Genomic DNA, 23,925 nt, shown 5'->3' with positions numbered 1-23,925 from the left:
GTGCAACAATAAAATGGGACTGCCATGGCTTAGGGGGAGGAGGACAAGAGGGGTGGAATGGGAAATACAAGAGGGTAACCTAAGGTCTCCTTTTCAGGAGTGACAGACAGATTCTGGTTTCTTTACCCACCTCTCTGATAAAAGCCTGACGGTGGGGGTGAAGTCTGTGACACCGGAGCCTGCACACCCTTGTTGTTTTACTAAATTATTCATTCCTGTTCCTGTGATAATATAGTTATAAGGAGGAGCCTAATTGAATTTACTGTCTGGCATTGGCCAATAGGGCGATAAGGATCCGGCAGAATGGGATGACGGTGAATCCTGCTGGTGTGCTGTGAATGTGAAGCAGGACGGACTGGCAGTTTGTGTGCAGGAAGGAAAGCGAATCAGTCCAGGGCCCCTGGATTAGCAGAATAAAGAAAGGAAAGGTAAGGGAGCGGGAGGGAATGGGATTTGCCTGAATCCTGTACTGACCCTGTGCTGAAAAGATGTTTTTGTTTGTAGGAAAGCACTCTGCAGGCAATGTTTTCCTGCGGGGTTTGGAGGGAACAGGAATGCATGTGGTGGCACTTGCTCAGTGCATGTAGGCTGTGCCTTTGTCTTTATACTTGCTGCAGGGCTATATAACGCTGCGTGTTCACTGAGTGTGTCTGTGCAGAGATTCCTGTGGTTTGTGGGATCCAGCAGCAGCATATGGAGCCTGTGCAGCATAAATGTAACGAGGGGAGTCCAGAGGGAGGAATTACCTCATGGGCAGAGTGGGGGAAACAGTAGTGCTTTCTGGTTTGATTGGAAATGAAAACGCCGAGGCTCTTAGTGAGCTGTTTGCAAACAAAACAGAGCAAGTGTGTGTGCATCTGTCCGTGTATGTACTGGATCTGCAGTGAGATGTTAAAATGGGAAAGAGGAGATCAGACTGGAGTGTTAGGCATCACAGGTGGAGATAAATTGCAGGCAATCTGTGTAATCAGATTCTTCAACATGGAGAATGCAAGTGAGTACGAAAGTGGATTAATCCTATCTGCTGAGCTGGCTACACCTGGAAAGGGGGAGATGGGCTGGGAATCAGGACAGGTAATGTGACTGGTTAGAGAAATGGATGCTCAAACCATCCTGCCTGCTGTGCCTGCTGCTAAAGTGGTAGCTTATTGAGTTTCTTCCACAGATTTGTTATTTCCCTTTCAGTGATGCAAAGAAAAGGTGAGCACCTCTGAGGATCAGGTTAGAGCCCACAAATTAGTGTTACCTGGAAGAACAGGACCACATCAAGCAAATTAGCCTTTGCCCTTCCTTTTGTTTCACTGCCTTTGCTCTGATAACAAGTGACTGCTGAACAGACAGGGCAGATGGGGGAAGATGGATTACAAATGTGGCAAGTGGCGTTAAGCCATGCAGACAGCGAATGTCGTTTGCAGTGATGATGTTATAATCACACTTCTTCAGCTTACATCTTTGCAAGCCTGTAAGACAAGGCTGTCCCGAACTGGGATAACCTTATCCCAGTCACTAACTGGAGCAGGAATCACAGCTCACTGTAAGGCACTAAAATTTTTAGCTGTTTCTCATAGGGTTTCACCCCCTCATTCTTTTCAAGCTGGGATCCAGAGGAAAGTGTTGTTGAGACAAAGACGTTGCTCACCTGTGGATATCTCATCTCTGTTGGAAACTCATTCTCATGGTGAATGTGGAGGGAGATACACTTTTTCTGCTTGCTCAGAAAGCAACAGCCAGAGGCTCACTCCTAAAAGAGAAATAAGGCAGAAAGCCCCATAGGGAGAAGCAGCAAAATGGCTTATTTGGGATTAGCCAAACCGTTTTGCCCATATAAATTCTCCTTCCTCTGTGACACCAAATTTCTTACATCAGGGGTCAGGTTTCCTCTACCCAAACTTCTTTCCTTCCTGTGGTTTTCTCACGTGGCCTGAAGATGAAGAAAATGACTGATATGCCCATCAGAGAGCACCTCCTTGCTCATGTCTATGCTCTGCCCATGGCATCTCCTGGAGCCTGAGTTGTGCTCCTCAGTGGTGGGCTGAGTCTGACCCCCTCTGTCTCACAGCTTGTGCATGCACCCCAAGTGAGACCAAAGGGATACTCACTTGGTAAAAGTAGGAAAAGGTTCCGCCTTGCAGAGGATGTTTGCATTTGGTGATAAAAAAAGGCAATGTGTTGCAGATTCCCATAGGATAGATGCAGGCTCTCCTCATCTCACCTGGAATAGCTGACTAAAAAATGGACCTAACACAGGGCATATGGTCATAGTTGACCATATAGTTTGACTCCAGCTTTCAAAGAACCCACAGCAACAGAGTGAGCTAAGAAATGAAGAAAACAAGCCTGGCCATCTGAGAATAAATTCCCCAGTATAGTAAAATTCTTTCCTTTTTCCCCAGAAACAGAGGAATGTTTAAATAACTTGCTTATTCACACACTGCAAAAAGCTGTACAGCTCCCAGGTGCAGAGCAGGAGGTTCTCCCTTTCTAAAGAGTGGGCAGATACTCATCACCCCTGGAGAGTCCCCCTCTCTGCACATCAAAGGAAGTCATCTTTGGGAGTCTTCCCTGGGAGGTGCACGCAGGGAATTGGCAGGAGAAGCATCTCTCTGACGCTGCAGCAGCAGCAGCCTGGTGTTGGCTTGCAGCAGTTACTGCTGGTTGGCTGCCTACATTGTTTGCTTCTGCCCTCAGAGTCAACAGGGAGGCTCAGGAATGGGCAAAATGCCAGCGTATTCCCAGGGAAGCTGACGTCATTGCCAATTCACTGGTGCCAGACACCGTGCTGGAAACCTGAGGTCACTTTTTGCCATTAATTGCTCAGATGATTAATTCATGCAATGATATCATTTTCTTGGGTGGAGGTTAGGAGGTTATGTACTCTAGTAATGAGAGGCGTGATGGGATGCAAAACTTGTGCTCCTCGCTGATGTTAACACTGATTACAACCTGGTCACTGCGTGTTCCACATCATCCTTCCTCCTCCAGAAAGGGTACCTTTCTTCTTGGGTTTTTCAGAGGGGCTGAGGGGGAGGTGACATAGGATGTGTGAGCAAGTGTTCTTATGGGATTTGCAGTATTGCAAATTCTACACGAGAGGACTGAACTGTAATGCCCTTAACTTTCACAACTACTCTGCAACAAGGATTTTTGCTTTAATTATTTTAATGTTAACTGTTTCATTTATGTCATTTACATTGCACTTTCCAACAAGAAAAACAGTATTATCCTCATTAAAAATTAAAAAAAAAAAAAGAAAAAGAGAAAGAAGTGAGTTTGTTTCCTATTGCACAGTGACTGGTGTGTTGTACCATGGTGCTCTCCCCTCAGATGGTCCTGCTCTGTCTATAGGGCTGTAGGATCAGTTTTTAGTTGGTATGGAAATTCCACAGAATGTCAGGTTTTGCAGTAAATATTCTAGGATATTTAATTCTTTTTGGATGTTTTTAGGCTAAAGATCCCCTTCCTGTCTCTCTAATAGCTAAGCAAATAAGCCTAGAATTCCCAGGTGGGCATTACAAAGAGCTGTCCTGGCCCAGAAACAATTAATAGCTGATAAAGTTGCAGCAACTCGATCTTATAATCTATTGGTAGGTGAAAGTGCTAACTTGAAATGTCAAACAAACCACCCAAGGCATTTTCAGAGCTGTTGTAAGAGCATTTTGTGCTCTTACAACAAGTAAGTTGATGTCACTGCTCAAGTGATGTCACTGCTCTGCCACATGTATCCCTCCCTCTCACTCATTCCAGTGTTGTTCTTCTCACTTCAGGCCTCTGTGGTTTTGGCTGATTTGTGTCCCCAGAGGTGTACAAAGCCCTGGATCATAATTTTTCAAACACACTGGGTAAGACCAAGTGGAAATCTTCCAATTTCTAAATAGGCCTTTTATTTATGGGATAAAATGGTTTCCTTTCTGTTTAAGCAGTGGGGAAGCCATGCTCTCTCTCCATTCTGGATAATTCTTCACTTCCTCCCATCCTTTGTGATTCGTTGTGATATTCTCCTACCTCATCTAGAGATTTGAAAATGTCAAGGAGCTTTTTTGAATGCTGATAAATAACAGAGATTTGATTAGCAACTGTAGCAGATCATTTACCAATCCAGTACTGTAGACTCATATATATTTATAATGCAGTTATCAAGGAAAATGAAGTGATTATGCAGAACCAATGATGTCTGTATTAATGGCTATCAGATTCCAGACACTCATCTCTTGTCTGTTTAATGAGGAATAATTCTTCTGTGTCTGGGCAGATCAAAAGCTAAAGCAAGGGTGCATTTTGGCTCTGCTGCCTTTAGCAGATTACACTGGCCACAAGAAAGGTGGCCCAGGGCATGTGCTTGCAATTTAGACCCTGCCCATAAAGGGGAGAAAAACTAATGACAAGGCCTTGGAGAAGTAGGAGGAAGAGTCTGTGGTGTGGCCTTGGGGTAGAAATTATCTTTTGTCCTGGTGGCAGCCTTCCACTGCAAAGGGCTGAATTCTGCATTGCCAGCAGAGTGACAGGAAGGGGAAGAAAAGATTGTCTGCTTCTCAGGATGGTCTGTGATGAGCTGGCATGGGGAGAGGGGGAAAAACTGAATTGGATGGGGTAGGAAAGACCCTTTTTCTAGGTTTCCTGAAACTGGGAGTATTACCTTCATATCACATTGAGAGAGTAACTACAGTCGTTTTTAAAAGCACATTAAATTTTTCTCTAAATTATCAGACTGGGATATGTACAAGACAGAGAACTGCTGTGTTGTGTCATACTCCAGCCTGAAGAACACAAACAGCATTATTTTCCTGTGTGTCTGAAAAAGAAATCAGAGTCCATGTTAAAGGGAGGAAAAAGGTAGGACAAAGGTAGGGCTGAAGAGCCATGTGAAAAGCTGGACAAAATAAGAGAGAGGGGTGTGCCTTTCTTTGGAAGAAGGAAATTTTGGATTCTACCAAGCTATACGGGTTTTGCTTGATTTATTTCCTGCTTTCAGCATGAGCCAGAGCCAACACTTCTTCCCTGTATGCTTCAACTGGGAACTGTGGGAAAGCATTGGCTTCCTTGTTTCTTCTCATACACAGGAGCAAACATACACATACCAACTCATTTTAAAAGATGGCAAACAGTGTCTGCAGCCAGGTCTTCATGGCTTGAAATGGCTGTTTGCTGAGCTCCCTCGAGTTTAAAAAGTGTGCTACTTCAAGCCCTATGTTTTAATTTACAATTTAATGTTATGTATCATTGACAATGGCACAAGAGGGAAATAGTATTTTAACTTGCTGGTTCTAGCCCTTTAAAACCACAAAGCCATTTAAGAAAAGATACTAATTGACCACTTTTTGGTAAAAGACATAGCTAAAGCCGCTCACATTATTTGTAGTCAAATAAGGAGTTTACTGATTCCCATCCAAGTGAATGGAGAAAGTCGCACTCCTCTGCGACTCAGGACTTCCAAGCCTGCTGGAAAAAACCAGCCAGAAATGCTTACATCATCCATTTTATGTAGCCAATGCAAAATATTTTTAACCTAGAAGGACTGGTAGGCTTTCACCAGCACTAAATTAAGTTTATAAGCAAACACAAGCATATTTACATAGAGCTATTAGAAAAGCAAAACCAATAGCAGCAGAACATTCAGCTCCATGATGATTCAGACCCTTAAAATCTGTTGTTTAAAATATAGTAACACTCCTTTTTTAGATAAAATGTATTATTTTTAATATAGGGTATTCTGGTCCTGTGTGGCTGTGTTCTTTTCTAAAATACAATGAACACATCCGTTATGCCATCATCTTTCTCCCCCACTTTTGTCTGTACTTCACTGGGTTTACAGTAGGGCTGAACAGCCCTGTAGTGCACTGCAGCCCAGGAACACGTCAAAGACATTCTTGGCTGCAGAAACACTTTTTCCTGACTGCAGAGCAAGCTGATAAACTCCAGAGGACAATGCTAGAAAATACATCTCCTTCTTGGAGAAAGAAAATCAGGAGTTTTCTCATCCAACTTACCAGCACAGGGCAGTTGTTTATAACCACTGCTGTGGCAGTGAACAATAAAATGGAAATCTGGGATAAAGAATGATCATATGGTGCCAGAGGTGATGGTACCATGAGTCACCACACACACTTCTGATGCACTGTGCCCATCACTGGCAGCTGCCGGGGGCTGTGGACACAGCATGTGGGCAGGGAAACACACTTGGCACACGGCTGTTTGCTGAAGTGGGCTTGACAAAACCTAACGATGTGACAAGCTAGGAAGCATTTATTCTTTTTTTAGCCCCAAAGTTTTTTGGTTTGCTGCTTAAAGATGAGATTCAGTGCTGGTATTTCCCTTTATGTGCGCTAAAGCATTGATTGCACTTTGGAAAGACAGACGGGTTGGATGAAACACTGCGCTCCCTCCAGCAGCTCAAGGCTGCTGTATTTAGCTTGATGCTTCTATCTAAAATAGGCCTGTGTGTATTTAGTTATCTTTTGAGTAGGCTTTCTTACTTCAGCAGCCTTGTGAAGTTTCTTTTAGCAGGAGAGAGAGGAGTAGGCGAGCTAGGGGGTCGCTGCTTTGTAATAAAACTGAAAGAGGCTGACAGGAATTCACACGAAGGTTACCTTGGTTTACTCTGGGCAACCTTAATAATTCAGCAGAGCCTTTCAGTCAGGGCTTCCCACACTGTTCCCCACAGGGTCAGTTTCGCTTATGAGAGTTTCTTGAGGCCATTCAAGGCACCAGCTACTGAGAAACACAAGGCATAGGAGAGGATGGTGCCTGTCAAGAGCTAGAGCTGAGAGTTCCTATTAATGTGCAGGGAGGCTTTTCCAGGGAAGATTCTTTGATGTCTCTGACTCTTGGTCACAGTTCACGGGCCTCTGGCTTTACATGTCATGCTTCTTTCTTGAAGGGAAGTGCCACCTCTTTCTTTTGCTGAGCCCCGTGGTCAGACTGTCCCCTCCTTAGGCTGACCCTCAGAGCAGAACAGTGCATGTAGCCACCCAGGGCAGACTCAGACCTTGTGAAGTCACAGCTGACATCTCCCACAAAAGTCATGCTGGACGTGCAAGATCGTCTGCCTTCCACCATCTTCAGGAAGGCAGAGGGATCACTTCTAAATCCCAAAGATTTTTTTTTATTTCAGAGAGAATCCTTTAGAAATTGATGAGAATTTTGCTGGAGCTAGAAGGGAAGGAATTGCCTCTGCTTTCTGAGATAGTTTCCGGTTAAATAAGTAGCATTGCTACAGTTTTTCCGTAGGCCCTGTTCCACTAATGGAAGCAATAGCTGATTGCTTCACACAGTGCTGTAAGACCAGTATATTTTCCAAGAACAGAGTAGGTGGTGAAGAATAAATAGACTCTTTAGCTGTCTAAATTACTAAGTGCATGCTTTCATGTTTAGTGATAGGGCATCAAAGGCTATGGGTGGGTAAGGGAAACCCTGATTTTTTAAAGAGAGCACAGCACGTGCCTATTTCATGGTATGGGCAGGGGTAGCACCTGGTGGGGGAGGTGAAATAATAATAATAGAACCATAGCTTGTCTTGGGTTGGAAGAGAGCTTTAAAGATCACCTAGTTATAACTCCCCCACACCATGGGCAGGGACACCTTCTGCTAGGTCAGGTTGCTCAGGGTCCTATTCAATAATCATCAGAAATAACTAACAAACCAGCTGCCATCTCCTGCATTGCTTGGCGATATTTCTTATCCAAATTTCAGGGCAAAATCAGCTCAGGTAGGATTGCTGCCAGGCACTGCCTAGCCCTGCAGATGATGCACTGTCAGCAGCTGCTGCTCAAGATCTAGCTTCCCAGGAGAGAGCTTCTGGTTTGCAGCATGAACATCTGAGCTCTCCTGGGATGCTTAAGCAAGTGTCATATGGTCATGCAGTCCTCGCTGAAGTTGGGAGAAAACACTGTTTTCTTCACTCAGGCTTTTAGGGAGCTGTTGCTTTGCTCTTGCTGCAGAGACTTTGGCTTAGCTACACGACTGGTTTGGACCAGCTGGTGAGTATTTACAAACTAGCCTTGGAGTTGTTTTTTCAATCAGAAATTATAAACTCATGATGGGAGGAGATGGGAGAAACTACACAAGCTGCAGTAGTGGGAGGACAAGCTCAGTAATCCTACTCTTCAAATTCATTTGATTTTTACAAGTGCTATGCAGTGCTTTAGTGCTAATTGAAGAGATCCAAAGCAATTATCCTCTTTCAGAAATGAGACACTAACGATGGAGAGCTGAAGCAAGACAAGAGCAAGTGATTAAGCTGATGATAGTGAAGGACTTCTATACATTTGTTATCATGCAGTTTACATTATTTGTGTTTGCAATTTGGCCCTCTCTTGTCCTGGTTTTACATTTTTATTCCAATATGAAGGGATTTAACCAGGGTTTCTTATGCAACTCTTAGGAAAACACATGTGGATGTGCAGGGCCCGCCAGGAACATGTGAAGGTGATTCAATACTTTGATGAAGTTCAGTGATGATACCAGATTTTATAACCCCACCATTGGGACATGTTTGGTTACTGTTTTTGCACTGAAGTAGATAAGAAAGGGGACAGAACTCCTTGTGTCTAACCTGGCTTACTTATAAAAGATCATTCATACACTACTTTTGTACACATTATCTTCTTCTGGGCATCAACAACATTTTTTTGCTGTAATCAGCTCTGAAAGTGGGCTCCAGTGAGATTAGCAGTACTCACTTGAGTGGAGAGCTCTGTGTATCCTTCTATGTTAACAAGTAATAGGTTTTTCAGGTAGATTTAATTTTGAACAGTTGCTGTACTTACATTGTATATTACTGAACACCTCTGCAATCTGTATTTATATCACTGCACAGATCAGTCTCTCTCAAACGTGACCCAATGTAGCCTTTCCATGCTTTGTTTATATAGTTAGTGACTTGCTTAAAGTCCTTTAGAAAAAAACAGAGAAAGGAACTGGTCTTTCGGTCCACAAAACCCAAAGGTTAGTTTTCCTTTGTGTGCAGTCTTGAGTAATGTTTCATGTGTTTTAGAGAACTGACTGCTGTACTGCAACATGCAGGAATATCAGCTCTACCCTTCCACTCAAACCTGTGGAAAACACTGCATATGCAAGTGTCAGCACAGGCAGATTTTGGCTCGTCATCTTAAGAGGAAGAGGCCAGGGTGAGTGCCTCTGCAAAGCTGCAGGGAATAAACACTTCCTCAGCCTGCTTTATTTAACAGCTGTCCATCCATGCCAGCCACCGAAATCTTGAAGCTAGGAAGTCATACTCTGGAGTTTGTTGTTTGGTTTGGTTTGGGTTTTTAACCAGTTCTGTGCCTCCATAGTGATGACAAAGAGATGCAGTTGTTATCAGGTGGCAAGAAAGTTTCAAACTTTCTGACCTTTATGATCCTGAGAGCACAAGCACTCTGTCAGGGCAAGAGCTGGAAATAAACCTAGCAGAGCAAGGCAGCCCTCCAGCTGTTACTCAGAGCTCTGTGCAGTTTGTTTTGGATTCTTCAGCTGATCTTGCAGTCTACTCTTGGGCACATCTTTTTGTTCTGTAAGTGCATATCCAGAGTAAAAGTGGCTTTTGTCTGTAAGCTTCAGTCATGTGGGACAGCACTACTTAGGTCTGACAATACATTTGTATACTGTCCTGGAGGGAGTAGGAATACTTTGCAATGCTGCTTCTATCATTACCTGTATCATTGTGTAAATACCCAAGTAGTGACTGCCCCCCTGTCCCGCTAGTCAGGACACAGATGTGGAAAGGAGTCCTCCAGTGTGGCTCTCAGATAACATCTCTGTGAGGTTTTTAGGATGTCCCCATTTCTGCTCTGCCTGCTGCAATGCTTGTGCTCTCTGTAACCACTTATTCACGCCATACTTGTGTGTGTACCCAGCAAGAGCTCACATCAATGTGTGCAGCTTGAGCTCCTCTCACAGCACTCTGCTGAGGCTGCCCAGCTGCAGAGCTGCTACATGCTCCTCTTCCCCTCTTCTCCTTCCTTCTCTCTTTTCCTTGAGAAAGAACTTCTCAAAGCACAGAAGGAGAACCTAAAATAGCTGTGCAGATTCATCCTTCGTGTTCCCTGTTACAAAACTTTTCTGAGTGCCACCTTTTTCCTCCAAGAATGCTTTTTCATTTTTTCCCCCACTCATGGTGGCTACATACTCTCCAGGTCTTGAAAGGTTTAGTGGTCGGTTTCCTAAATAAGGCTGACCACTTTTGTAACCCTTGAAAGCTTTGTAATTCAGCTATTGATCAGCAGGGGAAGCAGAGCTCTCGAAGCTGCCCATGCTGGGCTCAGAGGTGCAGCATGGAGGTGTATCAGCTGAGCCTTGCAATATCTCTGCACTCTGAAAAATACAGCTTGTCTTCTGAAATGGGAAACCAAGGCACTGACACTGCGTGACCTTTCCCCAGACTGATGGCAGAAGACTCTGTTAAAATCATGCTGTGCTTTATTTCCATCTCTGGGCACAGCCCACTAGCCTGATCTCTGAGAACTTTGTCTGGGTCCAGGATCTAATCCAGTTCCCACACTCACGTATTGTATGTTCTGATGCTTTTTTGTCAAAGCCTAGTATCCCATGTTTGGAGCCAGTTATGGAGGGCTCCTACACCATGCAACTTCAGTACAAAGACTGGATAGGCAAGCAGGCAGAACTGGGAGAGAAGACAACTAGATAAAGGAGGGTTAGTGAAATAAGGTGATGATATAATTTATCACTAGCTTTTTAAAAGCTACTTTCTGATTTTAGAAGTGCACCTCTGGTGATGCAACTCTTTGTCAACACAGTGTCCCTACAGAGACAACATAAATTCATAAATGGCATTCAAAATCTATCCAGATCCTTTATTATAAGGGAGCTAAGCACCTACCCCCTGACTGTCCTGCAGAGCTTCTTGTGGGCCCCACAAATACATTTGGCTTGCATCTCCAGCCTGCAGCCATGCTAGAGCAGGATCTTATGGACATTTATGAGGTTGCAGCAGGAAAGCAGGCACTAGCAAGGTTACGAAGACTGGAGTGCTCAGTCCAGCTCTAGGATAGGGGATTGTACACTTACTGGGGTGAGAAGTGTGTGGATACATGGTGGGAGCAAAAGGGACATGTTCCTCAAGCCCACACATCTTTTCATGTGTCTCCATGTGATCAATACTAAAGATGCAAAAAAGTGAAGAAAAACATCTCCCACATAAGTTCAGCATGGTTTGAGTTGGCTATCACAGAGCTTGAGACAGACCCCTGCAGTGCTCCAGTTGAAGGTCTACCAATCCTCATTTTCTCTGTCTCTTTGGCAGGAATAGTCCAGCCAGTCAATCTCCCACCACTTCTACATCACGTGAAAGAATTGGCATCAAGCTGTCTTACAGCTGAGTCAGAAATCTTGTCAATCATGCCCAGAGTGCAGTAAAACATTGTCTTTCTCTTCCATCATCAAACTAAATCAGTAAGCGAGCTCAAATTCTTGGCTTAGTGTTTTTTGCTACATGAGGTGGGCAAGTATGGTTAGAAAGCAAATGAACTACACAAAGGCAAATTACAGGTCTTATTTCTCCAGGTATCTGCTGTTCACACTATCAGGTTAAGTAAATCTCAAGTACATGATAAGGGGTTCCTTGCCATATGGGGAAAATCTGGGAAACTGGAATATGGTGGTGCCTGGAATGATGCAAGGGGAAGAAATGAGGCAGATGCAAATGGCAGAAAAGCTTAGATGGAATATATTAGTATTGCAGAGGGTTTAGAGGATTTTAGATATTTGAAGGAAGACTTTTTAACCCCTAGAAGCACAGAACATTTGGGAAAGAAATTGAATTTTTTTGGCATCTTAAAATGAATTAGAAGCATAGATGCAAGAATTATGAAGTTGTGTTTGAAGATTTGTTATTTGGAAATATGCAACAGATTTTTGTCTTATAAACATATCAAAAGTAATATAATTTGTGCTCCAAACAGAAGATCCTTCTTATCATTATCAGTTAACTAATAATTATCTATTTCATGTATATTATAATCTCTTACTTAATTGTTTCTTCCTGTTTCACAGCCTGTAGCACTTTTTTTTCCCACAGCATATCTAGTTTACTCTATGGTAATGAAATATTTTGTTTACAAGCATTTTTAATAATCAGTCTATTGTGGCAGAACTGGAATAGAATAGAAAGAAAATGGCACAGAAATGAGGAGGTGTTTGTGATCACAATCAAGACATGAGCCCCATTAGCACTGGGCAAGCTGCTGCAGTTTCCTCTGAGACTCTGGGAGTTGTCAGTCCCTGAGGCACCTCTTATCTGGATGAGCCCTAATGCATATTGGCAGGCCCTACATATTAAATACACCCAGCTTCTTGATTTTATTCAGATCAGCACTCTTCAAAGCAGCACGCCTCTCAGCTGAAGGAAATCCCTGCTCTATTAATGGCGTGTCTGGTGCCACTTTCACTCTTATCACCATGAAATCAGGACTTGTACAGTTGCTGCAGGACGCTTGGAGCATGTCTCACAACACACAACATGAGCTGCATCAGATCCAAGACTGGGAAGGAAGAAGACAGGGCCTTCCGAGCCCTGATTGCTTCCTTCTTACAAGTTCATCCACTTAATACGCAGAGCATTTACCTCTACAAATTCTCTGGTTTGTACTGCTGTCTCCAGCTTTCCTTTACTACCACTGTGAGGAGCCACTTTGGCATGTGTGTAACTATCAGCCTTAATGGAATCATTAGTGTCGCTATTGCTTGGGGTAGGAATGACCACCGTACTCTTGGGAAACAAGAAATGGAGCCAGGATGCAAACTCAACTGACTTTCAGATGGAGATGGCTCTGTGGCAGTCAAGGATTAGACACACTGCCTGCTCCAGTTGAGCTGGGTCTGGCTTTGATGATAAGCAATTATTGATGTTGAACAGAGGCCATGAAAGGCTTCCATAAGCTCATTGACAAGAGCCTATTACCACTGAGACAGCACCACAGCTATTAGGTGCCAGTAGGATTTCCAAAGTGAGACTAAAATGAGGAAGTAATACATTGTTTCCAAGAAGTAGCACATCGTAATTTGTTCTTGGGGGATATTAAAGCCAGAGAGTATTATCATAATAGTCAGATTTATTTTTCACTAGAAAATTTTTCACTATTGTTCATGGCTTTAGTCATCTTCCCTTGCAATCTACGTGAAAGTCTGATGATCTTACAGCAACATTTTGTCACTTCAGATTGTTTTTCCCCATCTTCTTTTCCTCACTTGCCATTATGAAATAATAGGTAAAAGAGGAAGCAGACTAATTCATTAGCTGTGCAAATGAGGGTGTAGCTCTTGGGAAGTGGTCCCATCTGCACTTGGTTTGATATACACACCCCCACTATCTTCAGGAGATAAGGCAACCCCCCTACCACAAAACTGATACGTAGGAAGCCCTGGCAGCTTTGCGAAAGGAAGATACAAATAAGATTTGTGAAACCCAGACTTCCAGTTAAATAGCCACCCAAGCAAGCAGAGAGGATTTTTTTAAGCTCTACAGGAATGCAGCAATAAGAGGATGGAATTATTGCACCTTTATATGTTTCAGTGGCTTAATGAAGCATGTTGAACATTGTGATTAGCTTCTGACAAAGAGATGTCCTGCCATCTCTGACAATCTCTCTGTTTGAACAGAGAAATCGAATGCTCAAGAGACTGACTTCTTGTGAAAATCTACGGCAGGGTGGGTGGAACTAGATGATCTTTAAGATCCTTTCCAGCCCAGGCTATTCTCTGATTCTGGTGATCTGCTGTCTAACACATAGCAGGAGGCTTGGGCTCTGTGTAGGATTATTGTCCTGATAACTGTTTCTGCTCCCCTGCCCTGGCACTCCCTCCAGCTGCAGGCCCCTGACTTCTTGCAACTGCCTCAAAAGACACCCTATGGCTCTGCTGGTGTCAGTGGAATTTGTACTGTAGTTTTACATACTCTGGAAAATTTAAACCAGCGTCTACATTAGGGCTGTGTCCTGTTGCTGGTGTTTGGGAAAGCTGTCTGCAAACTGAAAACCAGCATGGAAACTCTGCTTCCCTCTGTTCTTTCAGCTGGCATACAGTCTTTTCAACTCTTATGCTTTTTGTAGGTGCTTCAGGTTTACAAAACGTGGAATATTTGGTGGGGTATCCTTTTCCTTTTCTTATTCTAACCCGTATTTTTGTAATTTCCTGATTTATGGAATTTCAGCTGTTGCTGAAAAATACCAAGAAATGTTTAAACATGTGAACCTCTTGAATCCAGGACTGTAGCAATTGAATCAAAAATCTAACAAAAATTCTAATCAATTTCAGAACAATTTGCTTTATTTTATTTTCCATTCTTCCCAAGAAATGCCAAGTTATGCCAAGCTTAGGAATGCTGAAGCCATTCAGGGTGAAACACTGAAAGCTTGACAGTAATAAATAATCTCTTGCTTTCCTCTTTTTCAAAATGTACTAGAAATGTGGGAAATACACTTTTTAAAAATATGCTCTATGTGGAAAGCCGTCCAGCTGGATTTTGAGTTTCCTAATACAGCTGCCCCTCCGCAGAAGCTGACTCCCACGTTATGTCAGTATGCCTGAAGGCAGACAGGGATCCATGTGAATGTATTAAAACTTGAATGCATGCTGAAGGCTGTCTGCAAAATGGATGTGAGGGGTGTAAGTCAATGGTTGTTGCCAGGTGAGGAGCATCCCCTCAGCTTCCCACCCACCGTGGGGCAGAAGGAAGTGTGCAGTCCCTTATGGTGAGGTGGGGGGATAATCCCTCCGCATTGTTTTTCCATCCTGCTGCCCCCAGCACTGCTCTGTTGAGGCTGTCATGAGCAGCAATCAGATGCAGGCTGGCATGGCCATATCAGTTCATTACCTGACAGCATGAGATAACAAGCTCAGGGGAAATCTAAGCACAGTTAATCGCTATCAGCCAGCTGAGCTGGGTTCCCTCCAGACGCTACCACACATCAGAAAATAACCCCACAAGAGGTTTAAGTGAACATTTTGTTCTTGTTTTCTAACACATGTCAACAGGTTTTCTGAGATAACTTGCATCTCCGTGGAGTATATCCTTGAGAGAGAGAAGGTAGGTGCCTGGCTGCTGTCAGTGTGCTGAGTGAGTAGATTGCATATCCTCCCTTGCTCTTCCAAAAATATCAGCCGGGAAGTTTAACTGCATGTTAGTAAGGGGCTGACAGTGCCAGCCTCTTGACTGTTGTTTTCAAGGTCAGCTCTAATTGACCTTCCTCTTGCCTCATTTAGTTGCTCACATTATTCCCTTCTGATTCCCTGATGGTGCTCACATTGTTGGGATTTCTGTGTGTTCCTGCATTGTCTTCTGGTTAAGCTGATTCCTCCTTACTTCCTCCCTTTCTGCTTGTGCCTTCTCCTCCTCCTCCTCTCCCCATCTCTCTTGCCTGCTCTCTTTCCTCAGGACTCACTCATTCTCCTGTGCCTTTCCTCACCCTGCAGTACAGACCAGATCCCCAGCCTGCAGCTCCCTGGTCCCAATGCTGTTTTCCCAGCTAGCTTTCAGGAGCAGCTGTTTCACTCAGCAGCAGATGACTCCTGCACTGTGAGAAGCAGCTGCTTGTCTTGCAACTTGAGGAACTCCACAGGAGCTGTTGCCTGGTCTGGAAGCAGCCCATGGGCTGTATTTCCAGCTGTGCAGGGAGCTCCCTTCCTGCAGGCAAGTTTGTGCCTGGCACTGCATTAAGTAGGTGATGTGTCTCCGTGTGAGCCAAAGGAACACTGGTGTACACAGGGAACGTACAGCTTGATGGTGTAGAGCCAGCAGCTCTCCTGCCTGTGGCTCTGGAGTGACAAAATACCACTCAGCAGATCTGTCTTGCTTCTGATGGAGGTGTAGGCTCCTGGCTTTGTTAAATTTGCAGCCAGGCTCACTTGCTATGGTAGGATCTGTACGTGCACTGGGTGGATGCTGTGCTGCACGAAAGCTACAGAGCCAGATTTGGCCTGACAGGCTGAGCCCTCAGGAAGTCCACAGAGAGTTTCAAGCAGTAGGAAAATGAGGTCCTAACCTACTCAGCCTGTGCCTGGATGAAAACGCCTACTTCTGAAAGTTAAATAACAGTGAGTGATGCAGAAGCAGAATATGAGGTTTTCCAGTGAGCAAAGCAGGGCAAACTGCTGGCAGAAAACCTGCTGGTAGTTTGCACTGCTCCCATTGCAGAGATGATCTCCTCTGTGGCAACACTAATGGCAGCTGGCAAATCAATACAGCGAAGCCACCAACAGTTTTTTTAATATAAAAAAAAAAAAAAAAAAAAAGATAAAATCTCTTTTAATTACATTAGCCAGATAATTAGAAAAATGTGTGTAATGAGCAGAGGACAGTCTGTGCCGTCACTCCGAGATACCCAAAGCTGAAGGTCCTGACAGGAACCCCAGAGTGGAGCCAGGCATTACTCTCTGCTGCAGCAGTGTCGTCCTGTTTGATTTCAACCTCCGCGTGCTTTGCCAGAGGGAGATTTCCCTGTGACATCAGTGCTTAGGTTTCCTCTCCCTCCTTCCCAAGCCAACGGCATGCAGCCCAGTCTTAGCAGATAGTGGAGGCTGCGCCAACCACAGAGGGAAAGGCCAGACTAAGTGCCACATCCCAAACTCTCTAGACAAGAGAACTTTGCCAGCTCCCAGCATCTCCTGGGCAGCATCTTCTACTACAAAACCCCTGGTGGAAAAAAATGACAGGTCACTGCAAATATTGTTGTTTAAAAGGCTCCAGGAGGAGAGTGGTCATGGCCTTGCACTAAGTACGATAAATTATTTAGTGCGAGCACTGACCACAATTTGGGAAGCCCCGCTGCAGAGGAAACCTGTGTGCCTTCCATGCACGTCATGGGATACTTTGGCCCTGCCCAGCCTTGGGACACCCTAGCTCATGAGTGTCCATGCTGTTCTTCCCTCACTGCAGGGCACAGCAGAGACATTTGCCCATTTATCTACTTGCTGGTGCTTTGCAAGGTACCCATGTTCATTTGGAGAGTGCAAATCTCTCAGAGGAGGAAGCAGCTATGCAAGCACCTGGCAGTGGGGGAGAAACACCTTCACGAACATGCAAGTCCTTATGGACCCTGTCCCAAGGATAGTGGCTGGTGACAAGAGCCTTGTCCAGCCTCTATGGCTGGGGGCAGGTTCCCTCCCGTGGCTAAGAGCTGCCACAGCAGGAACCAGCAGCTCTGTGATGTTGTGCAAGTCGTGCAAAGAGCAGGTGTCTTGTGCTACAGATGCTTCTCCCAAGCCCAGTATCAAATTTATGCCCTACATCTCGCCAGTTAACACCAAGGCCTACAAAAGAGTACATGTCTAATTGCTGTACACAGTAATGGAATACTCATTTGGACCCCTTCTGATAGTAGACAAATCTCTGGGATGCTCCTCTTTAACCAGGACTGCACCTATTCTTGAGTGGACTGTCACTCAAGGGAGAGGATTTTTCTTTTTTGTGTTATGCAAGGAGAAAGCACAGGTTCCTGAGCAGAGGACAGTGCAGCACATTTTTACCTAGTCTGTGGTATATAAATCCCCTAAAACCTTTGTAGGCTGTATCACCCAAGTCATCCTGGACAGGTAACAGTGGACGGCTCTGTGCTGGCCCTCACCATTCCTGCAGTAGGACAAGTGTTGTGTGGGTGTCTATATGAGGTGAGTAGCAAGCTCATAGTTCATGGGCACTCTCCATTACCTGCATTTTGGAACAGTTGCTGCAGAACCAGTCAGTGCTACTAAAGTGCTCCCTGGTGTGTGTCTGCTGACGTTGTGCAGTCACCGGGTGCGCCAGGAGCAGGCGGGAAGTCAGCACAATACCCCGAGATACGTTATCGACTGTAAATGTGGCAGGAAGTCATTAAAGATTTCCTGAGCCGTTCCCTGGGAAAAGATCACCTCCAGGCTCCAGCAAAGCCAGAGGACTTGCACTGCCAGGGCTTAGAAATCAAAAGAAAAATTACTCTAATGAGCCAATGTCAGCAGCTCCAGCAGGGAGCCCTGTGCTCCAGATGGATCCTATGCCCATGGAGTTGGGGTGGTGATGGATGATGAGATCTGGGGACGTGTGCCAAGGGGCTCTTTGTAGCTTGCTCATCTGAGCCTCCCTAAGGGTTTGGGGGCTACGAGAGGTACGGACATGGACAGTCTGAATCCTTTGTGTGTAAAGTTTTGAAAATCCCTGTAGGTGAAAAATGAGAGCTTATTTTAAGAAAGCTGTTTGGTTGCACCATGAGCTCTCACCCACAGCTCCAGGAGGGAGATTCACAATGAGCTCTCTTAGACAACTGGCAAAAGACAGTTTTCTGCCATCAGGAGGCAATCAGAGTTTGGGACAAGAGGGTGAGCAGTAAGGGAGACAGAACCAGGTGAAGGCAAGCAGCTCCAGTATTTGTAGGGGGTCATTCAAAGAGACTTGAAGTCGGTCGGGCATAATTTAAACAATGATACCAAGAATGCATGTGGCTCATCTCACTTGATGTATGGAATAACTCTCATTTTTGTTGCTGCAAATATGTATGTCTTGAAAAATATGTATGTTTTACCACCAATAATTTTGTTTTGGTTTTCCCCTAAATGTCACCAACCAAGACTTAAAGGTTGTCTTATCAGATAAAAATTTCTTGGGAAATCACTGTGGAAGTCTGTTTTCTGGGATGTCCTAGAGGTGAAAATTTTTTAAACCATGAGATTATTTAACTGCTGAAATACTTAGTATTCTGGGTAAAAACAAAGTCATCACACCATGGTCAAGGGAGAAGAGTCAAATACTTATATTTTGCAGTGTTCATTTTCTCACTTGAAGAGATGAACAGAATAAAGAGATCTTTCTTATTAAAACAAAGTAAACAAACAAAAAACTCCCATAAACACCAACAAGAGAGGAAAAAATGCATCAAGATTAGACAGCCAAGCTTCTAGCGTGGAATACTGCGTAGCAACCAGCAGTCCTTTCTTCTCTTGTTGATTAACATACCTGTCTAAGAGACCAAAAGGGGTTTTCTTATCTCAGTCTCACAGCATATATCTGACATGTATGTCTTTGGTTCTCTTCCCACAGGAGAGAAAGAAAAAAAAGCTGAAAAAGTTAGACATATTTCTCCAGCAGGATTTCAAGGGAGAAAGCCTGCCTGCCTGGACTGTAAGGAGGTACCCAAAGGGACACAGGGACATCCTCCAGGACTGGTAACAGCACTGCTCAGCCTTGCTCTTGCTGAGGAAGTTTCCGCACAACACTGCAACCATGAATTTCCTCCGGCGGCGTCTCTCAGACAGTAGTTTCGTAGCAAACCTGCCCAATGGCTACATGATGGACTTGCAGCGCCCTGACATTTCCACGAGCTCCCCAGTTTCTCCCGCCATGGAGAGGAAGCATCTGCAGCCACCCCAACCCCCGCACTCTTCCTCTACCGGCAGCAGCATCTTCAGCTCCATCTCCAGCGCCATGAAGCAAACCACGCAAGCGGCTGCAGGGCTGATCGATCACTCGGCCGGCCCCACGCCCCCCATGGCACAGAAACCCAAGATCCTCCTGGTGATCGATGACGCGCACACGGACTGGTGAGTCATCAGTGATCCCCCACTGAGTTCAGCTGCACATTCTCAGGGATCTGGGAATCACGGATAATCTGCAGGGGGTGCACAGATACTCTGACATCTGAGTCACCAGCTCTGGCCCCAGGCTGGTGTCTGTCAGATGACTTGCATGAACGGCAGAGTGGGTTTTTTCATAACTTTCTCGGTAAAAAATGTTCATTTGGTATTCATTGACCAGTTTCTTCATAACTTTAATATATGAACACGTTTGGGAGGTTCTTGGCTCAGCAGGCTTAGCCAAGCTGTCATATCTAGCAATGATCCTAAGAGATAACAGCTGAAGGTGTATTAATGATGTGGTTCAGGACCTTAATCCACTGTGCTGACTCTAAAAATTAAAAGTGACTCAATCTCTCCAGCTCTCCATCTCTCTTGAGCTTTTCTCTGTATGTAAATTTATACATAAATTATGGTAAGATAACCAAGCTTCCTACTACCTGTCAAGGGCCCTTCACCTGCTGAGCATAGCAACGACTATTGCCAAAGGAATCTCAGGCTCAGCTAAGCCTCAAATTTGTCTTGTTCATGCAGGTCTCTTTACACACAAAAGTTTGGAAGTTTGTTTCCTATGACATTGGGTAGCACAGTACACTTTCCAAAGGGTAAGACAGTTGTAGTCTTCTGAAATGCTAGAGAAATGACTTACTGCTTTTTGTATGCTCCTTTTCGAAGTCAGCTGGTTTAGAAAGCTTTAGGCAACCTGTCTGAGAGTCTTATCTGGGGGAAAAATCCAGAGAATGTGTTGAGGAGATGCTCTTGCTTCATCTGCCAGCTTGTCACAAGACAAAAGAAGGAAAGAGTAGCCTAGGTAAGGGGGCAGCATTGAAGACTTCATAATTAAAGAAGCTGGGTTACTGGGTCTTGGCCAAGGCAGATTAGTTTATTTTTCTTTTCATCCCACACCACTCTTCGGTACAGCTGTCACCTTTGGTCTTCTCTGTTTAACTAGAAGAGTGGGGACAAGGTGAGACCTACCTTTTTAGGTGTATCTCCACAAATCAAGAGCTTAGCTCTTACCTTAAAAGAGACCACAACTGAGTACAAGTAGGTCAGGCATCTTCAACCAACTTGAAGTAAGAGAGGGAAAACAGTGGGATTTTTCTCAAAGCAAGAACAACGTCTTAACCGAGTGGGAAAGTCCCTGATAAGGTTGTCACCATGAATGTTTCCCTGGCCTAGTGTCTTTCATCACAGTAGCAGCCCCTCAGTGCCAGCTCGTTCAGTCGGCAACACCAGTCTTGCTCAAGCAGACCTGATCTCTCTTTCCTGGGCGCACCACGAGCCTCCCGCATGCTGATGCTCACTAACCGCTGGCTCTGTGAAGTGCTTTTGCAGTTCCTTGGAGATGCTGCCAGGTGGCAGTCCCTTAACACAGCATCCTCGGTCTGGGATGGGAGTGCCTTTGTTGCACAGCTCTAGCATCTGGGGCTTAGCCAGCACTGTGTAGCGCAAACACTGCGATCAGAGAGGAAAGCCCCAGCTCAAAGGCCGGTCTAGTTTTCCCTCGAGATTAATGGTGCTGAGGGTAGTCGGGGCAGGGGAAAGGACAAGGAGGGGTTGGACCCTGCTGCAGTGTTTTCGTGTTTTAAAATACACATACTTCATTTGAATCCCTGCCTTTACATCTCCCAGCTGCGGTTCTGTCATGCAGACTTTGTGGTCTGTGAGCTGTGCTTGCTGAGGAAGCAGCAGCTGGGATATATAAAGAGGAAGTATGGCTACCCATGCTGTCCTCACTCCTCCACTCCTGTAAGCACTCCATGCATCCTGCTGTCTTGGCTATCCCTCTCCTGTCTATAACTGGGCAGTTTCTAGGAACTATGGGATACCCCTTTCATTTATCCCAGCTCTCTGACTCAACCCACAAGTTTGCAGGTATCAAATGCTGCTTGCAAAGGCTCCCTGCCTTTACTTTCTCTAAGGCTGTGAGGACACTGAACAAAATTAGTGTATGAATTCATTATCATACCCTGATGTATGTATGACATGAAAAACAAGGAAAGAACATTACTAACCCTTCCCTGCCATGGATCTTTGCAGCATGAACAGAAATACATGTCTGGAAACTTCCCCAGATTAAAGGCAGCAGTACATGGTCCATTCTGAGAGAACATACCAATGCAACCACTCCAGCGGGCCAGGAGTGCTTCTTGCTGGTTGATTTTTGTGTCTCCAGGAAACTCAGTGAGACCCTTGAGAGCAGCACTGAAGAGCAGTGGCTCCATGGCTCCATGGATGTTTACTTTTGGTAAGGTACTTCTGAGCAATGCTAGCCACCTTCGTGGTCTCAGCCAGGGTGTTATGTGAGTTCAGGCTGAGCAGCCTCAGGAAGCAGTGTTTGCCTTGTGAGAGCCCAGCTGATGAAGCTGATTATCCAGGGATTCTGACTATCCACTCTGCATCATGTACAGAAACAGTCCCAACTTTGGAAAGTGAACAACAGCACATTGTTACTTCTGTGCTGGTGATTCTGGGTTTGGAAGGAGCATCATGTTTGTAATGTGTTTCATCTCCGCCTGCTCTGGTCTTTCTACTTGTGAAACCTTTGTATTTGGTTTCCAAGAAACACTTTCCTCCTCCTTTTGAAATAGTTTACTAAAAATATCCCCAAGAAATAACTACTGAAGTGCTGCCCTTATTTTAAGGGTGGGGGCTTCCACAGTGCCTCCTCCCCGAGAGCGAGTTACACAGAGTTTACAACAAGGACCAGCTTGTTCACGGACAGGAAGGGTGAGAGACAGAGGAATCTGCCATTTGATTTCTCTTCTCTAAATGAAAACACTATCTCAGAATTGGAGACTGTAGCAATATGGCCAAGCCAGACATTAATTTATCATCACTGTTTGTATTACAGCGAAGGGCTGCAATTGTGGATTAGGTTGAGGTGTTGCGCAAGTGCGTGACGAAATGCTTTAACAACCCAAACAGGCAAGTGCAAGTAGAACACACTTCAAAGTGACAAATGGCAGTCTTTTCTGTTTCTGAGGAGCTACTATGTCTCTGATGGTACAGTACAGCACTCGATTTCTCTCAGAGGTCTGAAGGAAAGAAAGAGCATGCATGGGAATCTACGGCCTGTCTTCCACTATAAAATCCTTGCCGTTCTTGACATGCAATCTGCTCTGGTTTATTCCAAAGGCAAAGCACTATAAAAACCGTGTGAGTCCCACGGAATATGATCAGCTGCTTTCTGCATTAGCAGCAGTAAAAGAAAGGTACATTCTATTAAAAACAAGGGAACTCACCCAGCTTTCTGTTAAAGTGGCAACATTCTGACAAATTTTCCATTCTCCTCAAAGACACAGCTCTAGACATTTCAAGGAAGCACGCAGTGAATTGCCTTGTGTAGGATGTGCACGAGAGGAAAATGCTATCTATACAGCTCTCTTGTGCTCTTGGCTTTGACAGGCAGCCCTCAGAGGCATGCACAGCAGTGAATGTACCTGTGCATCAACACACCAGGGAAAAGCTTGGCTCCTCTTCTGTCGTTACTGGCACATTTCTCAGCTGGGGAGCCTGCACCTGGAGAATGAGGCTCCTTCTGATGGGCTGGGAGTATCTGTGCCTTGGGAGGCTTCCAAAAACGCATCCACAACTCACCTAAAGCAGTTGCCAGAAAAAATGGAGCTCAGACATGAGTACACGTGCATGTGTTAAACACACAGCAAAAGGGAGCAGGACCATGAGGAAAGGAGACAGCAGAACTCCAGGTGGTGGCACGTGGGCCAGCTCTGGCAGCCTGACCTCAGCCAGGAGGAAAGCATCCCACCTCTGGCAACCTCCTCGCCCACCACACTATTAAGAAAATTATGCTCTTGCTGGATTGAATTTCTCAGCAGATCAAACAGGATTTTTTACTGTGAATTATTAACCCCTGTCCTCTGTGAAAATGCTCAGCTTTCCAGCCTAATGCCTCCGGTTTAAACAGCTTATGGGGGAAGTGATCAAGCACAGCTAAGGCTCCTATTAGCCACACATGCTAAAAGAGTCGCTTTCCGGACCAGACAGCATAACAAAGTTGTTCTTGTTGCATTTGCTGGGTATCTAAGTTACATTTGTGAAACAGCTCATGTGGCTTTTCAAAGCCATTGCTGTGTTTTGTCCAAGTTTCAGGCTGTTTCAAGAGCTCACAGTGCTGTGTTTGGTGCCTTGCCCAAAATACACGTGCCCTGTATGCAGCAGCTCCACACACGAGGACTGTGACATGCTTCTCCAAAAAATAAGTCACAGAGGATGTTTTAGGAGACACAAAACTGCATTGTTTTTTTTCCCCTTTATAATTTGCGGCCAAATCTGCCTGAACATCCTGTCTCCAAAAATTTTAAGATCAAGGAAGAGAAAAACTGTGATTAACACTGAATGAAATCCTCTTAA

The 23,925-nt window shown here is 44.8% G+C and overlaps 1 protein-coding gene across 2 annotated transcripts in view; it reads left to right on the top strand.

Moving 5' to 3' along the window:
- The first annotated feature begins 300 nt into the window (after positions 1–300).
- The window catches only part of SYN3 (synapsin III), a 190,346-nt gene continuing 166,721 nt past the window's right edge, over positions 301–23,925 (top strand). Inside the window, exons 1-3 of one of the 2 annotated variants that reach the window (XM_017737803.1) lie at positions 301–428; positions 14,983–15,034; positions 19,016–19,515. In XM_017737803.1, the coding sequence (XP_017593292.1) occupies positions 19,199–19,515 (317 nt within the window). In that variant the 5' untranslated portion in view covers positions 301–428; positions 14,983–15,034; positions 19,016–19,198. The remainder of the gene's footprint in view (positions 429–14,982; positions 15,035–19,015; positions 19,516–23,925) is intronic. The other variant, XM_008636394.2, reaches the window with a different exon arrangement.

The sequence above is a fragment of the Corvus brachyrhynchos genome, unplaced genomic scaffold (genome assembly GCF_000691975.1).
Source record: "Corvus brachyrhynchos isolate BGI_N302 unplaced genomic scaffold, ASM69197v1 scaffold56, whole genome shotgun sequence".
Lineage (NCBI taxonomy): Eukaryota > Metazoa > Chordata > Aves > Passeriformes > Corvidae > Corvus > Corvus brachyrhynchos.
This window is presented reverse-complemented; position numbering and strand designations above follow the sequence as displayed.